This window comes from Cololabis saira, chromosome 1 (assembly GCF_033807715.1).
Source record: "Cololabis saira isolate AMF1-May2022 chromosome 1, fColSai1.1, whole genome shotgun sequence".
NCBI lineage: Eukaryota > Metazoa > Chordata > Actinopteri > Beloniformes > Belonidae > Cololabis > Cololabis saira.
The window spans coordinates 24,432,355-24,459,444 of record NC_084587.1 but is presented as its reverse complement, the minus strand read 5'-3'; the positions used below and the strand labels follow the sequence as shown (position 1 = coordinate 24,459,444).

At 39.9% G+C, this 27,090-nt stretch overlaps 2 protein-coding genes across 2 annotated transcripts in view; both read left to right on the top strand.

The window, feature by feature from the left end:
* Positions 1-356: 356 nt before the first annotated feature.
* On the top strand, positions 357-6,814 carry casp3a (caspase 3, apoptosis-related cysteine peptidase a). The gene is made up of 6 exons (XM_061718816.1): positions 357-561; positions 956-1,095; positions 3,953-4,081; positions 4,814-4,989; positions 5,072-5,183; positions 5,287-6,814. The coding sequence occupies exons 1-6, from the start codon at positions 497-499 to the stop codon at positions 5,514-5,516; spliced, it is 852 nt and encodes a 283-aa protein (XP_061574800.1). The 5' UTR covers positions 357-496; the 3' UTR covers positions 5,517-6,814.
* Positions 6,815-8,955: 2,141 nt separating this feature from the next.
* Positions 8,956-27,090, top strand: part of stox2a (storkhead box 2a) — a 35,862-nt gene continuing 17,727 nt past the window's right edge. Inside the window, exon 1 of the mRNA XM_061718795.1 lies at positions 8,956-9,549. Within this exon, the coding sequence (XP_061574779.1) occupies positions 9,207-9,549 (343 nt within the window). The 5' untranslated portion in view covers positions 8,956-9,206. The remainder of the gene's footprint in view (positions 9,550-27,090) is intronic.

Genomic DNA, 27,090 nt, shown 5'->3' with positions numbered 1-27,090 from the left:
TCAAGAATTATATCAAGTCATATTTAGGCAGAAACAACTTTTCATTAACTGTATTTGGCCTTCAATCAATTTTTGGCTGGTGAAAATGTCTATTTTGTGTTGTAATGGTCCTTTAAAAGAGTTAAAAGCAATCCTGTGAGCTCTAGTGTTTATATTATGAAGCTCAAGAATGAGATCAAATCATATTTATGTAGAAACAAACTTTCATTAATTGTATTTGGCATTCAATCAATTTTTGGCAGCTAAAAAGACCCATTTTCAGGGGAGAAATCAGATTCTGGCAGGCAATCACTTTTGGGCACGACACCGGCGCACCCGGGTGTCCAAACCGAGCGCTCCCTCGCGTGACGTCACAGCTGTGTTTACTAGGCGGATACAGCTGCTGGCTGGGAAACCAGCCCGCCTTTGTGTTTGGTGATAGTCTGCTGCTGTTAATCAAACCGGACTTCTTGTTTTACCGTTTGCTAAACGGCTTGTTTTGCTGCCTTTAAAAAACATGTCTGAAAACGGACCCGAGCCCAGAGAGGACACTACAGATGCAAGAAGCGCTGATGGACCAAAGTGAGTGAGCCAATTAAGACAGTTAGAGACCTTTAAACCCTGCAGGTTACTGTCACGTTTCAGCTCAAAACAAAGGGGGGAACGATTTACTTTCAGTATTTTGTTATACCACGGCCACCTAGTATTACATTAGCAAAATTAACAGTTACCGCATTGTGCGTTGCGTATAGTTTTAACATTGAGTTACAGGCCTTTGTGTGTGTCTGAGGAAATGCTGATTTATGGTCCCGCGTTACACCAACGCAGAGCTTACGCCGTACCCTACGGCGTAGGGTCTGCGTCGATGTAACGCGGACCCATAATTAGGTTTAACGCGGCTGTCATTCAGCTCGCCGCTCACAGTCGTTTCTAATCGTCAGGAATATAATCCTTTCTTTGGTTTGTTGTCCTTCAGGTCGGCGGGATCTTTGTCTGCCTCCAGTCCCATGGATGTTGACGCAAAAGCCCATTCTCACAGTTTCAGATACAACATGAATTTCCCCCTCATCGGCCGGTGCATTATCATCAACAACAAGAACTTTGATAAAAACACAGGTGATCCATGCAACTATTTCATTTCACCTTTCGCCGTTTTGTCTATTTTCACTATTAAAAATCCCTATAAATAGCATGTTACGCCCAAAAATATGTAATACTGAAAATGGTTTAATGTGGTTTAATTCTTGCAGAACTGAGACGGGGCGTGGTTTCATGTCACGTGGCTCGTATTGTATAATTAGAAAGTTCATTGCGAAGCGAATACATTATATTATTACTACGCTGTCCTTGTTTTGCATCACCTGTTTCAAAAATGGTTACTGTTTATTAGGTGTAAAATAAGGTAAGATTATACATTTTAGGGGATCCTACCTGTGTACTTGATTAATGATTAATAAATGTCCAGTGAGAACTGATACAGGTTCCACCTTGACCCCGAATGTGATCATGTTCATAAGGAAATCACTGGATTAGTTATTTTTTCACAACTAAGATATAAGGAAGTGTTGATGATATTGGGTGAAATTGATTAATATGTCACAAAAAAAGTAGATCCCCAGCTTGGAAATAGAAGGTCAGGTATTACATTGATGTGTTTTCACATATTACATTCTGAATCCAAACTGAAGCACATCCATTTAATGAAAAAATCAAGTCTTTTGTTCCCTGTTAACACTTTAATTGGAGGCTACTTAGCATAGAAGATGCCTGTGACATTTCTGTATGTAACATGGAGTTGTTTCTGGTTGTACTGTTTTATGTGGCGTCTGTTTTGGTGGATTGATTTGTCTTTAAGACAAGCCTTTTGTTAAGCTGGGTGAGGTGAATCCTTGAGACATTGACATTGACTGTGAATTTGACTAATTGCTGATAGGAGATTTGACCAAAACATCATACCGGTAAGCTTATATTTCCTGCAGAGTCATAAGTCTACCTCAGGTTTGGTTTAAATCTTGTGATCACATCACTCACAGTACACAACTTATGGCAGTCATCGTAACCCAAAGCTTAAGTTCAACATCTGAATACAAGCCTTTAGTTTTCACTCTGGATTTTTTTTTTCTTAAAAAAAAAAAAAAAAAAAAAACCTGGCAGGAAGTGATAACATATCTTAGCCGTTATTCTTACTCATCCTGTGATATAACTAGTTTCACTCTTGCCTTGCTGATGTGGTACATACAAGTTTGCACAGCACTGCTATTAGCTTATTACATTATTTTTAATCAGATGATGCTTAAATATGAGGCCATTTACAATTCACAATTATCAAATGCCACTTGAGTGGAGGTGTTAAATAACAAGTCCTCTACAAGCTAAACTTTCTTATGTCTTAAGGTAGCATCTTGAACGCAGGCTTCCATCTCTGTTGTACAGCAGTGTTTCTCAATTCCAGTGGTTTAGAATAAGCAGCAGGTCAGTCATCTACCATCTACACTTCCACAAGGTTAAGACATGCTTCTCACATAATGCTCTGGATGCAATTCAAGTGTATCCCATGTCAATTAATTGAATAAGTATTAATGTTTTCATTCGATTATACCAGTCAGTAACTGCTAGAACATTGTGCACTCATTGGCTCACCAGGAAGTTCAGACACCCACATGAATGGTGGTGTGATGTTTTGCATACATATGTTCCTCTCACAAGTTTGATGTACATTGTTCAGTTCCAGTTCTCATACACATGCAATACTTTTGACTATAATACTTTTTATTTTTGGTGAGAAAGACAGTTGCAAAGAGACAAAATCCTTATATTTATTTTTCATTATAGTGTTTATAATCCTTTTGAGAGGCTGGTCATGTCAGATAGTTTATGGATATGTTGTATGAAACTGTAAGATATCTTTGCCTGTGCCTTACAGCATAATTTAAGTTTTGAAAAATGGATTAGCAGATTCTCCTCCTATTGAAAGATGCTCTTATTTTGTGGCTGAGAAGACCTTGGGTATCAGTGCAAATGAATACAACTTCAGTCTGCTCTACTAATGTTACTTGTCTTATCCAATCTGTTTTTTGAAAAACCAGCCGAGCTGGACTAAAGGAGCACAAATGACTGTATTCAACAAGTGATGTTTAATGCAAATATGGGTAGGGCCTTTTTTGCCTTTTTTATTTGTATTCTACAGAGTTAGAGATTTTAAAGTATACTTAACTTATTTCATTTTGATGCATTCCATACGGGTATAATATCTGGGTTTTGTGGCCTGCTCTTTCACTGGTTTTGCTCCAGTGCTTGTCATATTTTGGTGGTAATGTGCTTTCTTTTTAAAAGTGTTGAAAAAGTGGTTAATGAGTGCAGTATGAGGCTGGTCATGTGGGAAAAGTACAAGTGGTGTCTCAATGTTGCCGGTGGCTCTTCTTCAGTCAAGCATCTCAATAAGTCATGACAGTGTGATGCTAAACCTGAAAATGAAATTCAGCTTTAGCTAATTTTATTATTTACACCTGTGTAGGCATTTTAACATTCTTTTTTTGCCTGGTTAGACCTATTGTCAGTATGAAAGCGATGGAATGTGCTTGGTAATTCAAGAGATATAAAAAATAGGTTCACTATGAAATGTCACCAAACAGCACTTGACTTGTTTATGCATGCTACACTTGGTTTTTACTCTTAATCTACTATGCTAAAAGGCACATACCACAGTGCTGACTTACTGCAGCACACAAAAACCTAGTTAACAGGAGGATCATCAATAAGATAAACCAATGGAAAAAGATTCACAATATTTCTCATGTGAATCTTTATGGACAAGAAATATATGTCAACATTTCCAGGTTATAAATCACTTGATTGTGTTTTATTGTGAGACTCTATTTTACTGAAGTGATAATACATTAAAAGGATGTCAGATAAATTGGCACCTTTTTTTTTTCCCACCATAATATTTCTCTTTTGTTTTATTTTTTCTTAGGCATGAATCAGCGAAATGGCACAGACGTTGATGCAGGCAATGCAGTGAAAGTGTTTTCAACCTTGGGATACAAAGTAAACGTTTACAATGACCAGACAGCCAACCAGATGGAGCAGCTTTTAACTGCCGGTACGTATAATCTATACTCACACAATTCAAAAGCATTGACCCAATTATAAGATAATGGGACGACTTCCTCTTTTTCTAAATGCATCTTTTGAGAAAAAAAAAATGACATGAGCATCAACTTGTCTTGTTTCTCTAAGAACTATTCTAAAGATCTTAGATTCACTTGTCTACAATCGCAGTCCATTACGTTGAAACGATTATCTGTACCAGCTGAGAACAAGTTTAAACTTAGTTGACGCCCGAACTGAACACACCCATTATTGAATAATGGCTTAAGTGACTGGCAGTCCTCCTTTTCTTTTTCTTTTTTAGTCACATGCTTGCACACCCTCTGCTCAGTTCAGTGGAAGCAGACTTTTCATTTAGCAGTGTGCATTTCAAAAAGTCTTTTTGAGCTTGCCATTGCTATTCACCATTTTGTGTTAGACTATATTTTTTCCACTGCTTGGCAGTTGTTTGAGGACTCTGCAGTGCTTATCACCATCATCTTAAAGCTGGCGTCAAAACTCGTTTCTCATTTGTTTTGTCGCATGTCCAATTTTTGAGGCTCTTTGTTCAGGAACATATTGTCTTTTCTGCATGTCTCAGGCGTTGTGTTGATATGGTCCATTCACATTGAGATGAATCATGATACATCCTGATGCAGCGCCAGTTATTCAGTTAGGGTCAGGCAGCTTTTTCTTTATTTCTCCCTCTCTTTAATACATTTCTTTTTTTTTTTTTTTCTTCCAGTGTCTAAGGAAGATCACAGCCATTCAGCTTCATTTGTCTGCGTTCTCTTGAGTCACGGAGATGATGGTGTGTTCTTCGGCACTGATGGTGCAATACCACTAAAGACCTTAACCTCCCTTTTTCGAGGTGATCGCTGTAAATCGCTGGTGGGAAAGCCCAAACTCTTCTTTATCCAGGTATTGTAGGAGTTTATCCACATCCACCATATTACTTTGCTAAAATGTCTTGCCGTTAAATGCTTGTGTGTAAACTGCTTAGGCTTGCAGAGGCACTGAACTAGATGGAGGCATTGAAGCAGACGCCCCTGAAGATGGCATTGGCAAGATCCCTGTGGAAGCAGACTTTCTCTATGCCTTCTCTACAGCCCCAGGTTAATGCTTGTACACAGGTAGTTTGGTGTAATAGCGTCCTTTTTTTATTTCTTCAAATATTGTATTAATCCTGCCCTTATTCTTTCACTCGTACGTGTACAGGCTACTACTCATGGAGAAACACCCAGTCTGGATCTTGGTTCATGCAGTCTCTGTGTGATGTGATCAGGAAGTATGGAAAAGAATTGGAGATCCTACACCTCATGACAAGAGTGAACCACAAGGTGGCAGTAGAGTTTGTGTCTGTCTCCAATTTACCAGGATTTGACGCAAAGAAACAAATCCCCTGCATCGTGTCAATGCTGACCAAAGAGATGTATTTTTCCCCTTGATGTCATCTTCACATGAGAAAAACACGAGCATGGCAAGCAGAGGAAAAAGGCTTGGGAGTGTATTATTTTTAATTTACAGTTTTACTTCATCTCTCTTAAAAATTACATAATCTTTGAGAGCAGATGTGAGGGACCATTTCAGTCTCATTTCACTGGCTTGGCATTATAAGATTCTTTCTGCATAGAATTTCTGATATGCAGGGGTTTCAACTTTTTCTCACACCAACCTGTAATTTTACACACAAAACCTGGAAAGGGTTGTTTTTTTTTGTTTTTTGTTTTTTTTATGGAACAATTTCAGTGGAAACTAAAGTATAAAAACCTACTGGTAAAAATGCTGATAGCCTTTGTCACTCTAGTTCACTGTCTAGTTCTTTGTTGTTTACAAATATACACATTCAGGGATGTATTTTGTAAGCCAGTCTTGTAGGGAATTGGTTCCTTTTGTGTCATGAAACCATCAATATACTAAATCAGTGGTGCATCAAAATCTGTGTCTGAGCACATTTGTCATAAGGGATTATGTATGCAAACTGTTTTTTTGTGTTTTTTGTACATTCTTTTCATCTTTCCAGTCATATTTCAGTGTAGTAACAACACACTTGAAAGTTGTGCATTTAAAATATAATCAGTCATTTGCTGAATTAGTACCTGCTGGAATGCGTGACATATAAATAAAAGTAGCACTTGAAGTCAGTAGGAAAATTATGTATGTCAGGAACATCCTGTGAGCCATTTTGTGATATGAGGATGATAAAATTCACAATTGCATATACTTCGTAACCTTCTATTTTCTGAACGTAGGTGTCTTTTAATTAGGTGCTTCCTGTGAATACCCTCAAATGAAAAGGTACAGAAACTCCACAGCTTTCATGAGTAAGGCCTGACTGTTGCCTGAAGACATTTGTATGTGGATTCAACTTCCAATTTTGTTTTAAGCTGTCATTTTGATAAACATGTTTAGGTAACAGGGTGAAAATGAACGCTGGTGTGGAGTAGCACTTGATTTCTCAGGAAAATGGAGAAAAAAATTCTAATGTTGAAATATCCCAGCTGATATGATGGTTATTCCATTTTCATCAAAAATCTATTGGATATTAATTCACTCTTGTTCAGTTGAGCAGAAATTGGTTAAACAGTGAATTTCACAAGGCTTTCAAATGTCAACATTTGGTTTATTTCCATTTTTCCCGGAATATAAACTCAAGGTCTTTTGAGATTTTAGCTGTCGATATGACAAGTCAGGAAATTTGGGAAATGAGTGCCTTTCTGATTAAACAGTCATTTCAAGACTATAATTATGTTTCTGTTTTTTTTTTTTTTTTTGTTTCAGGTACTGACGTGTACCACTTTTTTGTGTATTTTCTTGGTTGTTTTTGTATTACTTGTAAGAGGGGGAAAAATAAATCCAATGAAGTAAATGGGATTCAGCTTGTATCTTTGTTATTTTGCAGCTAAAGTTTTGTAACACTGGTAAGGAGGCTTTTCTACACGGACGTATTTCACACAAACCACAATTTAATCATGCATTGAGCCAGTTTGTGTGCTCACAATTTTTACAACCTACATATTTCTATCAGTAATGCTGTTATAGTGAGTTATTTATGTTGTGTAATAATTTCTAACTTTGCATTCTTTACTACTTTACTATGAAGATCATTTGGGGCTTTTTATATCATCACTGGTGTCTGTGAAGCTAAAATGTGAGTTTGGTGGATTTCTTTTGTTTGCTTTGTTATTTTGTAATAAATACCACTTCCCATTGTGTGTCATGAAGCAGTTTTGCTTGTTTATTTTATTGTTTGTTTGTTACATGCACCAAGATTAAAAGCTAAAATTACCAAGAGTCGGTGCTACAATGGCAACCTGGTAAGATGAAAGTGTTGTAAGCACCTCCTGGAAAAGCAAATGCGTACAACAGTGAGGGATCTGTTTGTGTTCACTGTCTTAAGTGTAACTGAGCAGGATTACAGCAGATCTGGCATGCCTGAAGGCGTGAAGAACTGGGCCACAAGATCTTGAGGCCCAGAGCCAAATCAAACTGGGCCTCTGATTCCTTTGCTGCAAACACAGATGACTTGACCTAAACTTTCCCCCATAAAGACCAGACCACTTGTGGTATTTGTAAGAGCAAATATTGGGATTTGATCAAAGTTTAATGCCTCAGAATCACCACCTTAAGAATTCAATTGAGACATGATTAAATTAAAGCTTGTCATTCTAGTTTGCATAAATGAGGATTTGGTGGAGCTGATTTGTAAAGTGTTCCTCAAGGAAGGGTTAACCCAGTCAATATTTGTATGCGAGGCCTATCTGAGATATGACCTGGCCAACCAGACCCATTCACTAAGCAAAAGTGATCTCTACTGAAATGGGTCAGGTACATTTTTCATACGCAGTCAGTTCCCCTGGTATAAAACATACCAAACCTATTGTCAATGGGGCAGGGGTGGACTTTTTGCAATGACTCATTCAAGGGCATCCAAGAAACATTATTTAAAGCAATGTAATGTCAGGAGAATTACTAATATCAAGTTTTTACTGCAACATTGACAACCGACATTCACTAGCTTTCTTTCACTGCATGCTATTTTGCATATCTGTTGTTGATTCTTGCCTGGTTTTCACCTTCCCTATATAACATGCTTCTTTGTCTGACTGGTTGTATACTTATTTGATGGCATCCACAGGCAGGTTCTTCTGTGTCCATTGGTACTAGCCCTTGGAATTCAGAATTGAAATTAGACTAATCAAACTAATTATTTTTATCAAAGTGGAAAATAATTTGGATGGCTGGCCAGACTATCTGAGATATATATGGGGATCCCATGTGGGATTTTACTTGGACTCCATGTGAATTGCTCACGATGTACCCATGTACTCAGGTACATGGGTAATAAATGGATATGAGTTCAAAATAGCAATTTTATCTGGGTCCCTCTTGGGCCAACCACTTAAGCGAACCTGAGTGGACAATTCCAATGGGGTCAGTATGTATGGAACCAGCAGGAAATTACATATCGGGCCCATTTTCAGCCAGTTTACGTCTCAGGTGGACTCACATACTAATGTTGACTGGGAAGTGTCCGTGGTGGCATTTACTATTTATCTGCATCTTCTGTGCCCGATCTACTCAATAACCAATTAATCCCCAGGTAACTAAAAATTACCATAATGTAATTACATTTTATGAGAAGTTAACTCTCAAAATTTCTAATATTTTGAAATTGGCTCAGAGAATTTTAACTAAGGATCTCATATTCTTTACTTAGCATCTCAAAGTTTTGGGGAGGGATACACATTTCTGACTTGTGTCAAAATTGTGGCCTAAGGGAAAGTGAAGTTGAGTAGTTTACGAGGAGTGCCTGAACGCAGCACAAGTCCTCGCCTCTTTTGTCGCTGAAAATACTGAAGGTCTTAATCCGCTTTGACAATTACAGTCGGAGAGAGTTGGCCGGCTGCAGTGAACGGTGTATCATGGTGCTAATTTCCAAGTTTTACGTGGACCACTTTTGTTTTCACATGCACAACACTGTGCGCTTCTGAGTCAGGGTTACCTTTCTTTCCAAAATTATACTTGTTAAACATGCCTAAACTAGTTAAGATCAAGTGCAGGTTTATGGGTATAACCGCAAGGGAGCTCGAGAATGCGCTGCCGGTGAGAGACTTTAGATTCCTGGCAGTTCCAGCATGACTGAGGTCGAGGAGGCGAAGATGGAGAAGTTTCTCCACATAACTCCGCACTCCCTGGCGCTGGTGCTGTCGCGGGCCTGCGGAGGAGAGGAGGAGGACTCGCCATCATCACCTGAGCATCACACCGGCTACGACGTCTTCGCCAGTTTCAAAGCCGTCAACATGCTGCACTTCTGGAACCAGGCGCTGACTCGGGCTCTGTCGGAGATCTTCTTCCTGGGATGGATCGATGAGCGCGTCCTGCTGGTCCAGGGGAGGGAGCTGCAGCTGCAGGTGATCAGGAGCGGGTGGACCAGACGGACCCTGAGACCCCCGCAGGGCTTTACCATCACATGCATGGGTGGGTGAACTGTCACACACTGCTCCAGTGTGGCGTCAATTCAGTCGAAGCTAAGGTATGGCAAGGTTACAAGTCAAATTAACTAGAGTATCAATCAACACGTCCAGCAAATATTCATCACAGAAGTCTGCTATGTACAGTAGTTTATCTGTGTGGTTAAGAAAATTTGAATTTTTTCAAATGCAGTCTCGCTCACTGCAAAAACTCAAAATCTTACCAGGAATATTTGTCTTATTTCTAGTTAAAATGTCTCATTTTTAGTCAAAAAATCTTATTACACTTAAAACAAGATTCATCACCAGTAAAATAACTTATTTGACCATTTTCACCTGATTCAAGTAAATTTTCACTTGAAATAAGTAGAAAAATCTGCCAGTGGGACAAGATTTATCTTCTCATTACAAGCAAAAAAATCTTGTTCCACTGGCAGATTTTTCCACTTATTTTAAGTGAAAATCTACTTGAAACCGGTGAAAATGGTTGGTTTTTGAGTCTTGTCTTAAATGTAATGAGTTTTTTTTTTACTAAAAATTAGACATTTTAACTAGAAACCTAAGACAAATATTCTTGTTAAGATTTTGAGTTTTTGAAGTGTATAATAACTAGTGAAATCGATAATGTTGTTCTGATTTGCATTTGTAGTTATTCTACATGTATTAAGTCATAGAATAATCAATACAAATGGACACAGAGTAATTCCATAAATGTATTTAAAAAAAACAAATATTTACATTTCCCCCTGAAGCCAAAGTGTGGCGGCTGCCATACCTTGCCATACCCAATTGACGCCCCTGCACTGCTCCACTGTTTTTGTCCACATGGACGTGTTTTGATGATGTGGGTGTTTGGATCACAGAGCTTAGATCAGGGGTCGGCAACCCAAAATGTTGAAAGAGCCAAAAACACAAAAAACAAATATGTCTGGAGCCGCAAAAAATGAAAAGTCTTGTATGTATAAGCCTTAGAATGAAGGCAAATGGCGTAATGTCGAGAAAAAAGTCGAAATGTCGAGAAAAAAGTCAAAATTTTGAGAAAAAAGTCGAAATGTTGAGGAAAAAAGTCGAAATGTCGAGGAAATAGTCAAAATTTCAAGAAAAAAGTCGAAATGTCGAGAAAAAAGTCGAAATGTCGAGAAAAACGTCAAAATGTCGAGAAAGAATTTGAACTGTCGAGAAAAAAGTTGAAATGTCGAGAAAAAAAGTCATAATTTCGAGAAAAAAGTTGAAATGACGAGATTAAAAAGGAAGAAAAAAAGAGAAAAAAAGGAAAAAAGAAGAAAAAGAGAAAATGGGATAAAAAGAGAAAAAAAGGAAAAAAAATGTCAAACATTTTTGAAAAAGCTCCAGGGAGCCACTAGGGCGGCGCTAAGAGCCGCGGGTTGCCGACCCCCGGCTTAGATCAAGCTCAGTCTGAGGACCCAAGTTCAAGTCCCCGGGTCGGCGACGGAGGTGAACCACAGAACCGGGTGCAAAACAAGTTGAGTAAGGAGCTATCAAGCTCATTGTTAAAACTATCTGCCGGGAGAAGAGCAAAACTGATATTTTTAAAGACACTCGTGTGTAGGCTACTGTCTGTAGCTACATTTGAGTTTTGATGTTGTTTTATTTATTTATTTATTTTTCAGACCTAACTTGAGTGAAAGTTGAATGGCTGAGTGAGTCAGAGTATCCAAATTGACAGTGCTAATTCAGACCCAGTAAATCTCAGGAGCAAACACAATACAGCTACACATGTAAATATTATACCAGTGCACAGAAATTATGTGGTGAATAAATTCTTTCTGCATCCTTAAAATATCAGTAACTTCAGTGAACTAAGCATATGGATAATTAAGAAACCTCAAGGAAACTTAAAGGAGCATGAGGCTCCTTTTAAGAAATGAGACTCATTAGCGCCACCCTTCGCCACGACGGCCGTCGGGGGTACTGCAGCCAACAGCGAAGCCGACACGGGAGAACGGGGAGAACGTGCATGCAGCGTCATTTGACGTCACGTCCGCAGGACAGCGCGGGAAATTCCGGTCACAATTGCAGCACATTTTGCAGCACACAGCCTGTTCAAGGCAACGGACAGATTACGCTAGAGGGCTCATTCTTTTTGGTTTGGAACTCTTCATCTGACATTATTACTAGAAAACTTAAAACGTATATGAATTTTTTTCATAAATCCTGCCACTCAATCCTGCCTCATGCTCCTTTAACACTATATTGTATATGCCGTGAGAGAGTAACAATCAGAATCAGAATCAGAAAAGCTTTATTGCCAGGTCAGACATAAATCAGACGAGAGAACTTGACTCCGGTTTACACCGATGGCACCATTAATACGGACGACTTCATAATATTGAGATGACAAAACCTTATCACTTTCTTTGGAGCTGCTTAAGTCGGATGACATGTCTTTCAGTGAGCAGTTCAGATTTGCAGGGTTAAATAAGATCATAAGCCCAGATCTTTCTCATCTTCATTTCAATCCACTTTTACATTAGTTGCCGTGCCTCTGCAGTGCAGTGGGTGGGGCAAAGGCGTAACCACGGTGCAACATCCGTTTTTCAAAGTGGTTGTGAGTATTGAAGTAGGAAAATTGCAGTGCATCGAATGACGAGTATGGGCTTGCTCAAGAATTAAGCCCTTTGATAGAACTTCCAACTTTACAGGAGAAATAACCTAATTTACAGCCTTGTACAAGAAACATGTTTGGTCTCCAGAGCTAGTTTTTACATCCATGTCTTTGTATGGGAGGGGATGGAGGTCTGACACTTGAGCTACTTTGTAGTTTTGGCGAATTTGCCTTCTGAGATGCCATTAAAGACTTAACAATCATTCTGATTTTAATATGGCTTGTTGTTGTCTTAATTTACAGTACATAAGATGCTAGTGCTGCAGCAGCCAAAACAGCTGAACCACCTTTCACATTGGTTGGACCTTTCTATACTAAGTGACCTGACTGCTAGGAAATGGACTAGCTATCTTTGTGCAGACCTCTGACAGAATCAAGCTCAATCCGAGCTGGTTTTCCAGTGTCCCTCAGGCAGTGCTTGTTACAAATGTTGCTTCTCTAGCAACATCTGAAAAGAAGATAGATGGACAAATTTGATCAGCTAAATGTAATAAAATGTTAGTTTGCATCATAGCTATGACTGGCTTTGGGTTGCCCCCGAAAACTTGGTTGTGCTAACCAAGTGTTAATTGCTAATTGCAGCCGTTATTCATGATTTCAAAATGAAATGGGTGAAAAGGGTGGGCATGTTTCAACCAGTTTTTGTACTTGCTTATTTTGCTTCCTTCCCCATTTCTGGATTAACCAGGGTTGGTAGGATGCAGCTTTTGCCAAGAAAGCTTTATCCAGAACACCAACAAAACTGATTTCAAAAGCGTTTTTCAGAAACCTTATTGGCCTATTGGTCACAGGGTTTTTCTAATGCAGTCAATACCAGTTTTGAAAGATGTTTCCTGTCAGAGAATATTGAAAATATGGATGTAAAAGGTAAGAACTATATAGGTTAAAAAAGGAAAAAAATATTGTATTTTATCGTATTGTACACACACACAAACACGTGTAAAATTCAGTACAAGTTAGGCAGGTAAAAACTCCTTTCGAAGGCCAGCCGGGTAGAGCAGGAAAAGGGAGATCAGAAAGAGAGAATGAAGAACAGAGAGAGGAGAGACATTGATATATTGTCAATATAAAAAAGACACTGTATATTAGTATTAATTATTTGTGAGCAGGAAACTTACCCCGGTTGGCCAGAGGGGGCATGTGTAGCCCAGGACTGTGTGCATGTTTTTGTGAGGGGAACACGGGGAGAACATGCAAACTCCACACAGAAAGATCCTTTCACCAACCCCACGGTGTGGGCGCTGAAGTCATGGGGGAACTAACACGCACTTCAGCGCCCACAGCGTCCCCGGCGGGAATCGAACCCAGGACCTTCTTGCTGTGAGACGGCTGCACTACCTGCTGCGCCACCGTGCCCCTCATTTACCCGATTTTTGTTTTGTGTGACTGTGATTGTGGGAAAGTATGACTATTGTGGAATCCATGAGCGCATTTAAACATGAATCATTAACACAAAACTGGATGCTAAACAGAACATGACACGGAATGAGAATATCATTTTTGTCAGACGAGGGGCTGCTTTTCACGGCAGGGGTGCTGAATACGGCACAACACCGGGGTATGACAACTGCAGAACAGGCGTACAATAAGAAACACTTTTTTGTCCATGAAAACACGTGATTTATTTATTATCACAAATAAAAAAATGAATGTGCCTCCTGTGGCAACCTTTTGCTGAATAATACTCGATTTAACATTCAAATAAAATATTTCTCCTTTTGCATGTGGAGATTAGCACCTTCCTTTCGAACGTATTAAATACAGACGCAATCACAATCCCTGCAATAACTTTCAGGCGTGGTAAATCTCATTGCGCGTGGTAAATGGACCAATTTGCATCTTCCCCTCCCAGTATTTAGCGATTTCTGGCGGGTACGCCCCATATTGATTATTCATCAGGGCAAAAGTACTAAATGAATTGCGTGTGCTATTTTGCGCATTTGAGAGGCGCAGTCCTCTTTGCACGCTGTTAGTAGATCAGCTGGCACTTTGGTTTGCGGGTGCTTTCAAGTTTGCACACGTTTTTACACACGCAAACCTTTAGTAAATCAGGCCCTAAGAGTTCTATGTACATATTACTGATACATTGGTAGTTGGTATACAGAGACGACTATATAAAAAGATGTAGACAGCAGACAATGAAGTGGTCAGAGGGTGGGACTGCAGATCAGGATGTTGGCATTTATCCAACTGATACAGACAGGTGGAAGCAAGTACTGGGATGTTCAGAGGGTGGGACTGAAGTTCAGCATGTAGCCTTGGAAGCTCTGGCCTGCAAACATGTACAGAAGAGAAAAAGAGTGGGCAGGCCAACGCAACAAACTACAAGAACAATGAAGCGCAATTGTGCCTTTGATATATTTCTAATTAATAAATGTGGATTGAGCTGAAGAAAGGGAAGAGAAGGAGAGGAGAGAAAAAGGGGTGAGGGGCACTGCTCAGTGGACATGTTGGTGTCCCCCTGCAGCTTAGGTCTATAGCAGCATATCTACGATGAAGCTATGTTTAAGACCAGTCTGCTCTAGTCTTGTCCTGTAGCTGCAGCTATGATTACTGGCCCTAACACACTAGAGGTTACACTAACTAGAGGCTTTACAAAACAGAAACGTTTTAGGTTTGGTTTTAAAGGTGGAAGTGGTGTTAGTCTCCTTAACCCAAATTGGAAGTTGGTTCCATAGTAATAGTGCCTTATAGCAGAAGGCCCGTCCTCCCAATCTACATGTGGACACTCTTGAACAGGGGTGCTCACACTTTTTCAGCATGAGAGCTACTTATAAAATGATCAAGTCAAAATGATCTACCACCTACTACAAAAAATGCAAAACATATATTTATTTATAAATATATTGAGGATTCTTTATATCGCATGAGCCAATATTGCACAACACAACACAATTAACTATGTTCACTCAAAAAACTAAGGATCTTACCAAGAAATGTTCTTATTTCTAACCTAAAAATGCCATTACACCTGATAACACACATAACTTAAAAGGTTAGGTGTTTTTCCCACGTGTTTCAATTGAACTTTCATTTGTGTCAAGCAAATTTGAAGTTTTAGTTAAGTTTTAAGTTAGAGTTTTTGCAGTGTTCAAAATAAAATGATGAGCCCTGCTGTATTGGAGCACATTAGACACCAGTGCTGCTTGTTTTATCCATGAATGACTACGGACCTAAAATTGAAAACTACCCAGTTAGCTTTATTACGTTTTTATTTTTCTGACATTTTCTGCCTTTTCTTTTAGTTAAAACTGTAGCGGGAACAGAGGTTTATATACCGGGTAAAGGCTGATTTATGGTTCCGCGTTACAACAACGCAGAATGGTGCGCGTCGCTGCGTACCCTACGCCGTAGGCTACGGCGTAGCCGTGGAGAGCCTGCACGGCAGTGCAGCACCGCCAGCCGGACCGGCGCTCTCCGCCCTCACCGGAGAGCGGCGTAGACTCTGCGTCGATTTAACGCGGAACAATAATTTGGGCTTTAGAGGGGGAACATAGGAGAACGGACCAGAAGAATATAGCGTGGATTAAAAATAAAAGTTAAGCACTGAACTACATGTGTCTCCCGTCTGGGCCATTGCAGACTGCCCGCTTTCTTCCCCCTTTAACGTGCGCAGCGCATGGATGTACGGCGCAGCGTCAGCGCGTTGTGTCGCATTAAATGTAGTCCGGGCGTAATACGAGGATTTGAGCTGGTGAAATTAAACGAAAAAAAAAAAAAAGAAATTAAACGATTCCTCGAGGCAGAGAAAATTCCTCTATCATTTTTTGTAATCGAATTACTCGAATTATTCGAGGAATCGTTTCAGCCCTAGAAAAAACCAAAGGCTGAAAACTGGCCGTAACTCGCTGACAAGCTTGTTGTTAGTTAGCACTTAGCGCAGTTGTTTGCTCATGCGCAGCGACCTATGACCTCAGACAAAATTCAGATGTCATCTGATTGGCTGCCCTGTATATCAATCAAAAGACAGGATAGATGATAGGTTGACGTCAATTTTTTTAATGTCACGCGATCTACCAATAATACCTTTGCGATCGACTGGTAGATTGCGATCAACGTATTGAGCAACCCTGCTCTAGAAACTACGAGTAAACTTGCACTCTGAGAGTGGAGAGCTCTATTAGGAACATAAGGCATTATCAAGTCTTCCAAATATTGCGAAGCTACAGTATTCCATTTTGGGCTTTAACACAGGTAATACAGTTTTGAATTGGATTCTGAGTTTTACAGGGAGCCAATGAACAGATAATTACTTGGACATTCTGTTAATAATACATTACACTAATCTAGTTTAGAAGTTACAAACACGTGAATTTGTTTTTCAACATCACTCTGGGAGAGGATGCTCCTGATCTCCGCGAAAATAACACCGAGGTTTTGCACAGCAGTAGGCTAGTGTTGGCCATTGCAACACCATCTGATCCCTTCCTATGGTGTTTGGGACCAAAAACAATAACCTCTTTTATCGGAATTTAGAAGTAAAGAATTAGACATGCAGTCCTTAATGTCCTTAAGACATGCCTGAATGGTTTTGTTTCAACTGGCTTCATAGACTAATACAGCTGCGTATCATCAGCATAGCAATGAAAATGAATGCTGTGCTTCTGGATAATAATTCCCATGGACTGCATGTATAAACTGAAAAAGGTTGGCCCTAGCACTGAACCCTGCGGGACACCATAGCAGACCCTGGTCTGTACTGAAGAAACCTCACGAACATGAACAAACTGGAATCTGTCAGATAGATATGATTTAAACCAACGTAGAGCTGTCCCTTTAATCCCAATAACATGCTCTAACCTGCACAGTAAAATGCTGTATACAGTATCAAAAGCAGCACAGAGGTCCAGTAGAATGAGTAGGGACATTAAGAATGTCAGAGTTACAGAGTCATACGGCTGTTGTATGGTCTGACAGCAGATGGAATAAATGACTTGTTGCAGTAGTGTTCCTTTTTGCATCACTGGAACAGCAGTCTGCCACTGAAGGATCTGTTCACGTCTCCCACTGATGCCTGATGCAGGGGGTGGAAGAAGTTATCCATGATCAATGTCAGCTTTGCCAAAATCCTCCTCTCACCCACCTCCTCAATGGTGTCCAGAGAGCAGTCCAGGACAGAGCTGACCTGTTTGACTACCTTGTTTAGTCTCTTCCTGTCTCTCTCTCTGAGATACCACTTTTTCAGCAGACCACTGCGTAAAGGATGGCAGAAGCTACCACAAAGTCATAAAAGGTTTCGAACAGTGACCTGCACAGACCAAAGGACTTCAGTTTTTTCAAAAGGTGGAGATGACTCTAGTCTTTCTTGTACAGGGCATTTGTGTTTTGTGACCAGTCCAGTTTATCATTGAGGTGAAGACCAAGGTATTTTTACTGCTCCGCAATCTCAATGTCCAAACCTTGTCTTTGTCTTGCTGAGATTGATGTGCAGGTGATTTACACGAGTGGACAAAGTCGTTGATGATGTCTCTGAATAGTCTCTCTGGTTTGGGAGTGAAGTGGGAGATTGACAGGTATACTGGTCCAGTGTCTATAGTAACGTAGGCTCTGTACTGGTATGTTATTGTGAGAGAGTTGAGCTAAGAGATAAGACTCTGTTTACCTCTCAATCTATGCTCTTACCCATACCTATGATCATGAAATGTGCATAGTGAGTGACCAAAAGAAGGAGATTGCCAATAGAAGCAGCTGAAATATTGTATCCACAGGGTGACTGAACTCATTAGGCATGTTTCCATTAACCCTAGATTTGCACAAAACCAAATATCGAAAAAGAAATCCTATAATGTAAACAGCACTAATTTGAAAAAACTCGCTTCACTACGCTTCCAGAAGGTGGTTTTTCAGGCGATTTGATAATCCAGTTTATTGTAAAACTGTAATGGCTTTTTGCGCATTTTCACGTCTGGCAGCGCTGGATGTGACATAGCCAGCCAATCTAAAGTCATTAAAATCTAGTTTCCAGCTGTTTTTGGGCTCATTAATACGATGTAGTTGTCCTATAACACTACTTAATCATTATACATTACATAAGGCTTTGCCTCTGAATAATCATTTGAATGATCATCCGCTGCCTCCATCATTTGACTATTTTTTCAACAGCATTAGCGGTAATCTAGCATGTTCTAGCATGTTAGTGATTTTATTGTTTCTACACTTTGTACTGTATTTTCTTTTGGTATTGTTTCATTTTATTGTATACTGTACAGCACTTTGGTCGACCTTGGTCGTTTTTAAATGTGCTATATAAATAAAATTGACATTGACATAATCATAATAATTTTTCAAAGACTAAATATGTTTTAGTCTATTTTCTTTAACTCTAAGATTTTCTTTTTCGTTGTTTTGAAGAGAAGTCTTACGAGAATTACACTTAGTGGAAAAACAGTGAATAATGGAAACACTGACCTTGCAGCGCTCACTTTCTTAAAATTTCAGCGATTTGATTGTCTTTTGCGCAAAAGTGTAATGGAAACGCGGGAGAGAAGAAGTAGATAGCCATTTGAGATGGTTCAGGCTCCTGGTTAGGACGCTTCCTGGACCTCATTGGGGAGAAGTTCCGGGCATGTCCGAACAGGAGAAGACCCTGAGGCAGACCCAGGACATGCTGGAGAGATTACATTTCTTGGCTGTCTTTGGAACCCCTGGGTATTGTGCCAGAAGAGCTAGAAGAGATAGCTGAGGAAATGGAAGTTCTGGGACTCTTTGCTTCAACTGGTGCTCCAATGACGCAAATTTGGATATGGGTAAGTAAATAGATGGATGGGTGGGCATTTAATTAAAACACCTCGTATTGTATTAATTTTGTTGGAGAAATCCTTTAACAACTTGTGACCTGTATTGGATTGAACGAGTATAGAAAATGGATCCCTTTAATAAATTATCTTCTGACTATCAACTTAATCAGCAGAACTTTTTGCCAATTGTTGTTCTTCAGATCCTCTTACCTGAAAATCATTTCCTGCTGCTGACTGGTTTTCACACACTAATGACCCTTTGCAGCTGCAACTTAAAAGACTTTCTTCTTAGGTTTTTCATCATGTTGTCTGTATGTGAGTCAGGCAAGGATGCCGCCGGGCTGCATGAAACCAGTCATAGCTAGTCTGAGTGAAAAGGGAGTTTAGGCATCATCTCACCTTGTAACCTCAGCTGCTTCATGTCATGTAGGCTTACTCATGCAGACAGAAGAGCTCAGGACTGAGTTCTACTCCAGTTAAACATTCCGGCACTCACTCTCCTCTTACTCTGTCAAGGCTGTAAGTCATGTATGTGTTGAGGCAGGTTGGGACGACTCAAGGTTTTGTTAGAAAGTCTAACCAAAGAACCTATTATGATGACTTCACAAACCCCCTTGAGTGTAAATGTGCGTGTACCATGTCAGAGAACCCCATAAAAGCTGTGTATCTGACGTTAGTGTTTTATAGCTGAAAACAATTACTAGAAGCCTTCTAGGAAAAGAACAAATCAAGATACATTCATCTGAATTGATACAATAAATATTTAGCAGTTAGGCTATAGTAGATTAGCTGGTAGTCAATGTGATTGATCCAAAGACGTTGCACTTACCTCTGTAGCTTGTTTTGTGAAGGGTTGTACCTCACCTTGCTATTCTTATTCAGTATAACATCTCTCATTGGTGTCAGTTCCAACAGCAACAAATAGCTGATCTGGAAGCAAAGAAAAACTCCAATAAATCCACTGTGGGCTATTTTGATGGCAAGAAATGTTCATCAGCTAAGAGCATCACTTGATACATTCTAAACACAAAACACTTGTGTCAGTTAGGTGAAAATATGGTGAAGCTTCTAATGGACATCAGATTCTAGACAGCATCTGTAGAGATTAGCCTGGCTATACTAGTTATTTTCCTCTTTGATACAAGGAATCAGCCTGGTTCCCCAGATTCAATTTTGATTTCCAGATGCAAGTACCAACAATATGGAAGCCGCTGTCTCTGGTCGCCTTTGGCTAATCATACAACCAATCAGAGAAACTAAATATGTGACTTAGGCAGAGCGATAACTAGACAAGTATCAACAAAAGGAATCCAAAATGGTGTGCAGTGGACTAGGAATGTTGGCAAAGAAATGTTGTTGGTTTTGTTGCCAAAGCTCTTGGATCCAGGGTGTTATTATGTATTCTGCAACCATCTTGGTTGTTTTGAATAATAGCTCTTGGACACTCTTTTATGAGTCATAATCTGCCCCTAACCCATTATGATTGGTTTGGTAAGTTCTTTACAGGTGGAAATAACTGAGAATGAGGAAGGTACCAGATGCATGTCATGAGAGAGAGTTTTTGCCATGTGAATGAGACAGGTGGCCAGGTTATGGCGATAGTTGTTTTTGTAAAACATAACAAAGGCAAAAAGTGAACAGTAGACAAATCTGACTATATAACTTCTAATGTAAGTCTGGTCATGTTAGTTTTTTGTGTATCATGTTAGTGTTTTGGGCTAATAACTATAAAACGTTATCTGGGAGCATCTCTGGAGTGTGTTCCCAGCATGGTTTTACATAGCTGCAAACAATTGAATAGCTCCAGTCAAACTTTAGTTTGTCTACGTTGAACCTGTGTTACTTCTGCAAACACAGAGACCTGATTAGACTTACTTACTTAATATGAGGAGTGTCTGTTTTTTTGTAATTTGCAGGTGTTTGTAATGAGCTGCTGGATGTCAGTCATATCGGAAGGGAATGTTGTAAACATTTCTGGTACCACGTACAGTCAGATTCTAATTGTTTTGCCTGTTTGCATTTCTGTCTGATTGTTGGAGGAGGTGGCATGGCTTTATTGATGACACTGAAGCAACGATTGATAATGGAATGTGGAATGTTTGTCTTAGTTAATAAATTACCCTACTGATACAAAGCTAAATGAGTTTTTGTTCAGATGTAAATGCGATAAATCAGTTATTACACAGGTTTTTAAAATCAAACTTTTGCGCTAGTTGGAAATGATCTCATTATGGCACTAATATTGAAACTTGGATGGGTGTAGACATTGCTGGAGGTGCTGTTTTTGTATTCACCTATTCGGCCACTAGACTACTAGGCAGCTTAATCAGTAGTGAGTTTAAATATGAGGCCGTGTGAGGTCAACTAACAGTTAACTTTTAACCATTGGGTCTCTGAAATTAGCTGAGACAGTTCAAACTTAATTTCTGGACACAAAATAGTTCAGTCACTTTTCTTAGATTGCAACACCAACCTCTCACAATTGTTGTTATAATAATAATAATAATAATAATAATAATAATAATAATAATAATAATAATTTGCTTGATTGATTTTCTTTGTAAGGTATCAAGATATTATTAACAACTCAATGTAGAATACATTTGTAAGTGTGTAGTGAGGGACTCAAACGTCCATGACTTACAAGCTTGTTCCAATTATTACAGTGTTATAGAGTCAACATAGTCTCCTTAGTTATACAAATTCCAAACTTCACACAGTCCAGATAATCCATCAAACTGTCTGAGCCAAATGCAGCAGGATTAATACATGCAGACAAAAGTTGTAGGTGTTTAACTGTGTGGAAACAAAGTGTTTTTAATAGACAGTTCAATCTGATTAGCAGAGGCAAAACAATGGGCTGGGAGGAGGGTTTGCTCCTTAGGAAGGAAAATGCAACATTTGTTCAGGAAAACTCTACCCCACTGTATTTGCCAGCTATAGCACAGGTCTGCACTGGAAGGAAAGGGAGGGTCTCCTCAGAGAATTGGGGGAAATGTTTGACGCAGTAGAGTTTGTTGCTATATATCTCAGTGTAAGGTCAGCATAGAGATCATGATCTGTCTCTGAACTTACTGTCTGCTCCAGCTTTTTAGAAGAGTGTTTTGGAATAATGTGCCACTGGAGGGCAGACCACAGGGAACAGCATTCCTGTTTGTGAGGAAGTCAGATGAGAGTGATACAAGCCACAGATATGATTGTTACCAACTCAGGGCCTCTTATCTATGTTTCATGTAGGGTTATTTCCTGCACACTAATTTCATTGCTATATGTATGGAAAAAAAAAAACATTAGGTTATTTACATAACCCGGGTTCTCTGAGTAATATGAGTGAGATGTCTCACTATGGGATGAACGACTCGCTGCAGACCTCAAAAGCATTAATCTCAATACGCCAATCCTGATTGGCTGGTGAAACGCGTCCGTCCGCCGCAGGTAGTACCACCTACCTTAAATATCAACAACACCACGTCATTCAAGAAAAAACACCTTTTCTCACTCGACCAAGCAAGAAGGGTTGTCTGGTGAGACATGTCACTCATATTACACAGAGAACCAGGGTTATGTAAATAACCTAAAGTTCTCTTTCTTAATATTTTGGTGTGCTAACTGGGAAAAGTCGAGAAATTCGCTGGTGTGCTAACACTCGGTACTCGAGCAGCCGTAGTGAGGCGTAAAGGACAGTGCCAACCAAGCCGTGGAGGATGAGGAAAGAACAAAATTCCATCTGGTGTGACCGACGAAGCAGATAAAAAACATACAAGGCTAGTTAGCGCCCGGCGACAGAAGCTAAATATGATCTATCCGTGGACAGTTAACAAGCCCAGGACGTGAGATATGCTCCGAGTGAGAAGAGGTGTTTGAATGAAGTGGTGTTGTCCGCACGGGATATTTAAGATAGGTGGTACTACCTGCGGCGGATGGACACGTTTCACCAGCCAAACAGGATTGGCGTAATGAGATTAATGCTTCTGAGGTCTGCAGCTGGGCATGCATCCCATAGTGAGACATCGAGCAAAATATTATGAAAGAGAACAAAATGTTTTAGAATGTGCAAGATTTTAACTTAAAAATGTATTTTTTTTGCCAATTCGTCCATCCCTTGGATCCAGTCGTATGTGGGACTGTTGGATTGTTTAGCATGATGTTGTGTATATACTTATATTTATATATTTATAAGTGTGGTACATATGCTCTTGTTCCATTCATCCATTATCTATACCCCCTTAATCTGATTCAGGCTCATGGGGATCTGCTGGAGCCCATCCCAGCTCTCTTTGGGTTAAACCAGGGTTACACCCTGGACAGGTTGCCAATGCATCGCACCTATCACGCCTATGGGTAATTTAGAATCACCAGTTAACCTAACACACAATGTTTTTGGACTGTGGGGAAGAAGCAAGAGTATCTGGAGAAAACCCACACAAGCAATAGAACATGCAAACTCAACACAGAAACACTTTTTGCTGCAAGGCAATGGTGCTTACCACTAAGAAACTGTGCTGTGCTGTTCTCATTCCCATCTGTAAGTCTGAAACAATTAGAATAATCTTAAAAGTTTAGTGCGAAACATTAATTCACTGAGTACTAATATTTGTCAAAACCATAGACTACCGTATTTTCGCGACCATTCGGCGCGCCGTGTGGAAAGGCGCACCCTCAGTTTTTTGTGTCATTTTTGGATTTAAAACACACATACGGCGCACCGACCGAAATGGCGCCGTCTACACACACGGAGCGCCGCCTTACAACAACACACACGCGCGCGCGCGCGCTTCCCCCTTTAACGTTCTTATGGTGGTCCCTACTACGTCCGCAAATCATGGGCAATTCACGCCCCGCCCCTTCCCCCTTTAAAGGAGCTTGAGGCAGGATTTATGAAAAAAATTCGTATACGTTTTAAGTTTTCTAGTAATAATGTCAGATGAAGCGTTCCAAACCAAAAAGAATGAGCCCTCTAGTGTATCTCTCCGTTGCCTTGAACAGGTTGTGTGCTGCAAAATGTGCTGCAATTCGGGGCCCGAATTTCCCGTGCTGTCCTGCGGATGTGACGTCACATGACGCTGCATGTCCGTTCTCCTGTGCCGGCTTCGCTGTTGGCTGCAGTACCCCCGACGGCCGTCGTGGCGAAGGGTGGCGCTAATGAGTCTCATTTCTTAAAAGGAGCCTCATGCTCCTTTAAAGGAGCTGTCTGTAAGAAATGGCCAAAACTGGTACTGCAGTCACTTTCAAAATATTGTTGAGCGGCGTGTACAATCCCCCTCCTCCCCCCGACCAGAGGTTGCCAGGTAGGCTGCAGAATGCAGCAGGAACGTAGGCTGCCATGGCTGCGATAATTAGAGCCGAGCTGGCAACCCGGATGCCGAAACAATACTGACTTGGTGATTGGGAGATAGGTGGAGGGTGGAGCTTCAGGCCAAAACAAAAAATGACAACATAAACATCAGTTGAGGGCTGCAACTCCTCTTTTTAAACTGGAATATCCTGGCTTGAGTGCTGTTGTCAGTGACATAAGTATTTGAAATGAACATGATTTTTAAATGTCTGTTGACATATCGGGGTCATTTTATGATTCGTTTTATTATTGCTCTTACATACAGCTCCTTTAACGTTCTAATGGTGGCCTCAATTACGTCCGCCTTATGGATCCGCGTTAAGTCGACGCAGCCCTACGCCGTAGGCTCTGCGTCGGTGTAACGCGGACCCATAAATCAGCCTTTACCATAATACAATGGGCGCATTGCGTCATTGGGCGCGCTGCACATTTTTAAAAAAATAAGACGTTTATATGTGTCTAATGGTCGCAAAAATACGGTATATAAGATTTACTCGACAACCCCCCTGTGATGTCAATAGGTTTTCTGAAGCATCTTTCCTCCCCTCGTACTGCATGCCACCCTGTTGTAAAGAGGCGGAACAACCAGGTCTGGGAAGCCTCCTGGAACATGCTCACCTAAGTGAATTTACAATTAGCTATTTTAGGTTGGCTTGCTTAGCATATGTTAACCCATGATGCTAATTAATATTATTTTAACTCATTATGATCAAATCTGTCCAAACAGTCTCATTACAAGTGTTTCTACCAAAACAAGTGCTGCCAGAGCTGAATTGAGGACTAGCCAAGGTCTGCTGGTGGGGATTAAACATTATCAGATCAGCCAAAAAGCTTTTGTCATGGATGTGAACTCTATCTTTGTAGACCGCAACCGTTGTTTGAACCAGGCTGTAAATGTTTATTTTTGCTGTAAATGTGAACATTTTAACATGGGGTTCAATGTGAAATTGATGCGCTTTTGGAGCCAGCCTCCAGTGGTCAGCTGAGAAAATGCAACTTTTCTTACTTCCATGTTGGCTTCAGAATGGAAGTTGGAATATTAGTGCTTATTAGCAACAGATAAGTGAAACAAAGCATATAAAATAACAACCCATAAAGGCTAAGCACATCGAACATGCGTTGCATCAAGATTTCAATGAAGACGCATTTTTAATTGACTTCAGATCAACAGACAGTTTGTGCTATAGAGCAGAACCACAATAACTGAAAGCACCTTGGGTTTAAATCTGGGAACAGCTAAAAGGCTTGCACCTGATGACCTGAGAGTCCTGATTGGCTTATAGACAGTGAGCAAGTGAAATATGTACTGGTGGGCCGAGCTACTAATGCTTTGATGACTAGTGGGAGGATTTTGGAAGTGATTCTATGTTGTGTTGGGAACCAATGAAGTGACTTCAATCCTGAGGTAATTTGTTCAAATATTTGTCCATGTTCATGTTCATAGAACTGTACTTCATACTGAATGAGTTTGCGTTTACTTGGATATTCTTACTAATAGAGCCTCATGGAAGTGTAAACTGCCGAATAGGATTTCATGGACCAATTTCTCAGTAAGTTTTGGACGAATGTTCTTAGTATTAATATATTGTTGAATTGTAGAAACCATTCGTGGTGATGTTGGAATGTGCTTTTCAAAATGTAGTCCTCAAAATAAAATTCATGACTTTCTTATAGTCTTTCACGGAAAGCAATGGCAAGTACTGTACTTTATGAACATATTTACTGTCTCTGTCCCTTTAAGTTTTCTGAATATTCAGCAGTTGTTAATACAGTTTAATTTATTAAAGTTTAAATCAGTGATAGAATATGTTAAGATTTGTTGTGATAATACCAGCTCCCGGGGTATGTGAAGATTAGAGAGAAATGAACAAAGAGCTGGCTCAAATTCTTTGTCCCTTTTTTGTGACTCAAACTAGCTAGGAACCTGACCTGTTAAACTAGCTGATCCATGAAGAACTTCCTTTCCTCAGCGTAGTCAATAATGTCTATCCATCTTTTTTTCTTTTTTGCTCCCTCTGTGACCTGTCAAACAAACACGCCTGTGACTTGCATGTGCACCTTTGTGCATGACTTAGCACAGAATCCCACCTATATTCCCATTTAAAAGTATCAACTTGTCTTGGGAAATACTAGATCTCAAAAGTTGTGATGCAAGTTATTGTGTTTCAACTATTTCCCATGTAAAAAGTAGAATACCGCACTTTGAAAAAAGTTAATTATATCATTGCATACATTTGCATTCTAACTTGTGTCACCTTTAGATTAAATTGTTTTTCCCTACTCTCTCTGCTCTCATACAGTATACTGTATGTTAATACACTGAAATTCTTTCACATATTTGTTAGTCTGAAATAGTGAATTAAAAGCAGTTGAATACAGATAATGTGTTTAACTATAGTAATTTTTCAACGTTCAATTTTCATATCACTCCCAAAGAAAATGTTGATCCCTTCGATTCGGTCACCTCTGGCTTATTGCACCAGCATAAACGATGTCCATGTACGGTGCAAGTTGTTAGGTGATCAAAAAAGCGTTCAGGGTGTAGTTAGCATACATACCGGTATATAAACTACTTTTTTTCAAATTGCTTAGGTGGATGAATGCTGTATCTTTCTATCTGTCACCACATAAAAAGCTTGTGCTTTAAATGCAACCTGTTGATGATGAGGAGACAAGCAGCAGCAAAGAGGATGAGAGTGTGTCCCCTCAGATATAGTGGACACATGTTGGGAGAGCTTAGGCTTGTACAGGAGCTGCAGCTTTACACTTGACAGCTTTCAGGTGTATTTCAGGCCGAGTTGGAACAGGTTTGACAGCCTACGGTGGAGAGAAGCACCAAGACTCACAATT

Coding starts and splice junctions, on each gene's coding strand:
- casp3a (XM_061718816.1), top strand. CDS start 497: ATGTCTGAAAACGGACCCGAGCCCAGAGAGGACACTACAGATGCAAGA. Junction 4,990..5,071: donor CCAAACTCTTCTTTATCCAG/GTATTGTAGGAG, acceptor TAAACTGCTTAG/GCTTGCAGAGGCACTGAACT. Junction 5,184..5,286: donor TGCCTTCTCTACAGCCCCAG/GTTAATGCTTGT, acceptor GTACGTGTACAG/GCTACTACTCATGGAGAAAC.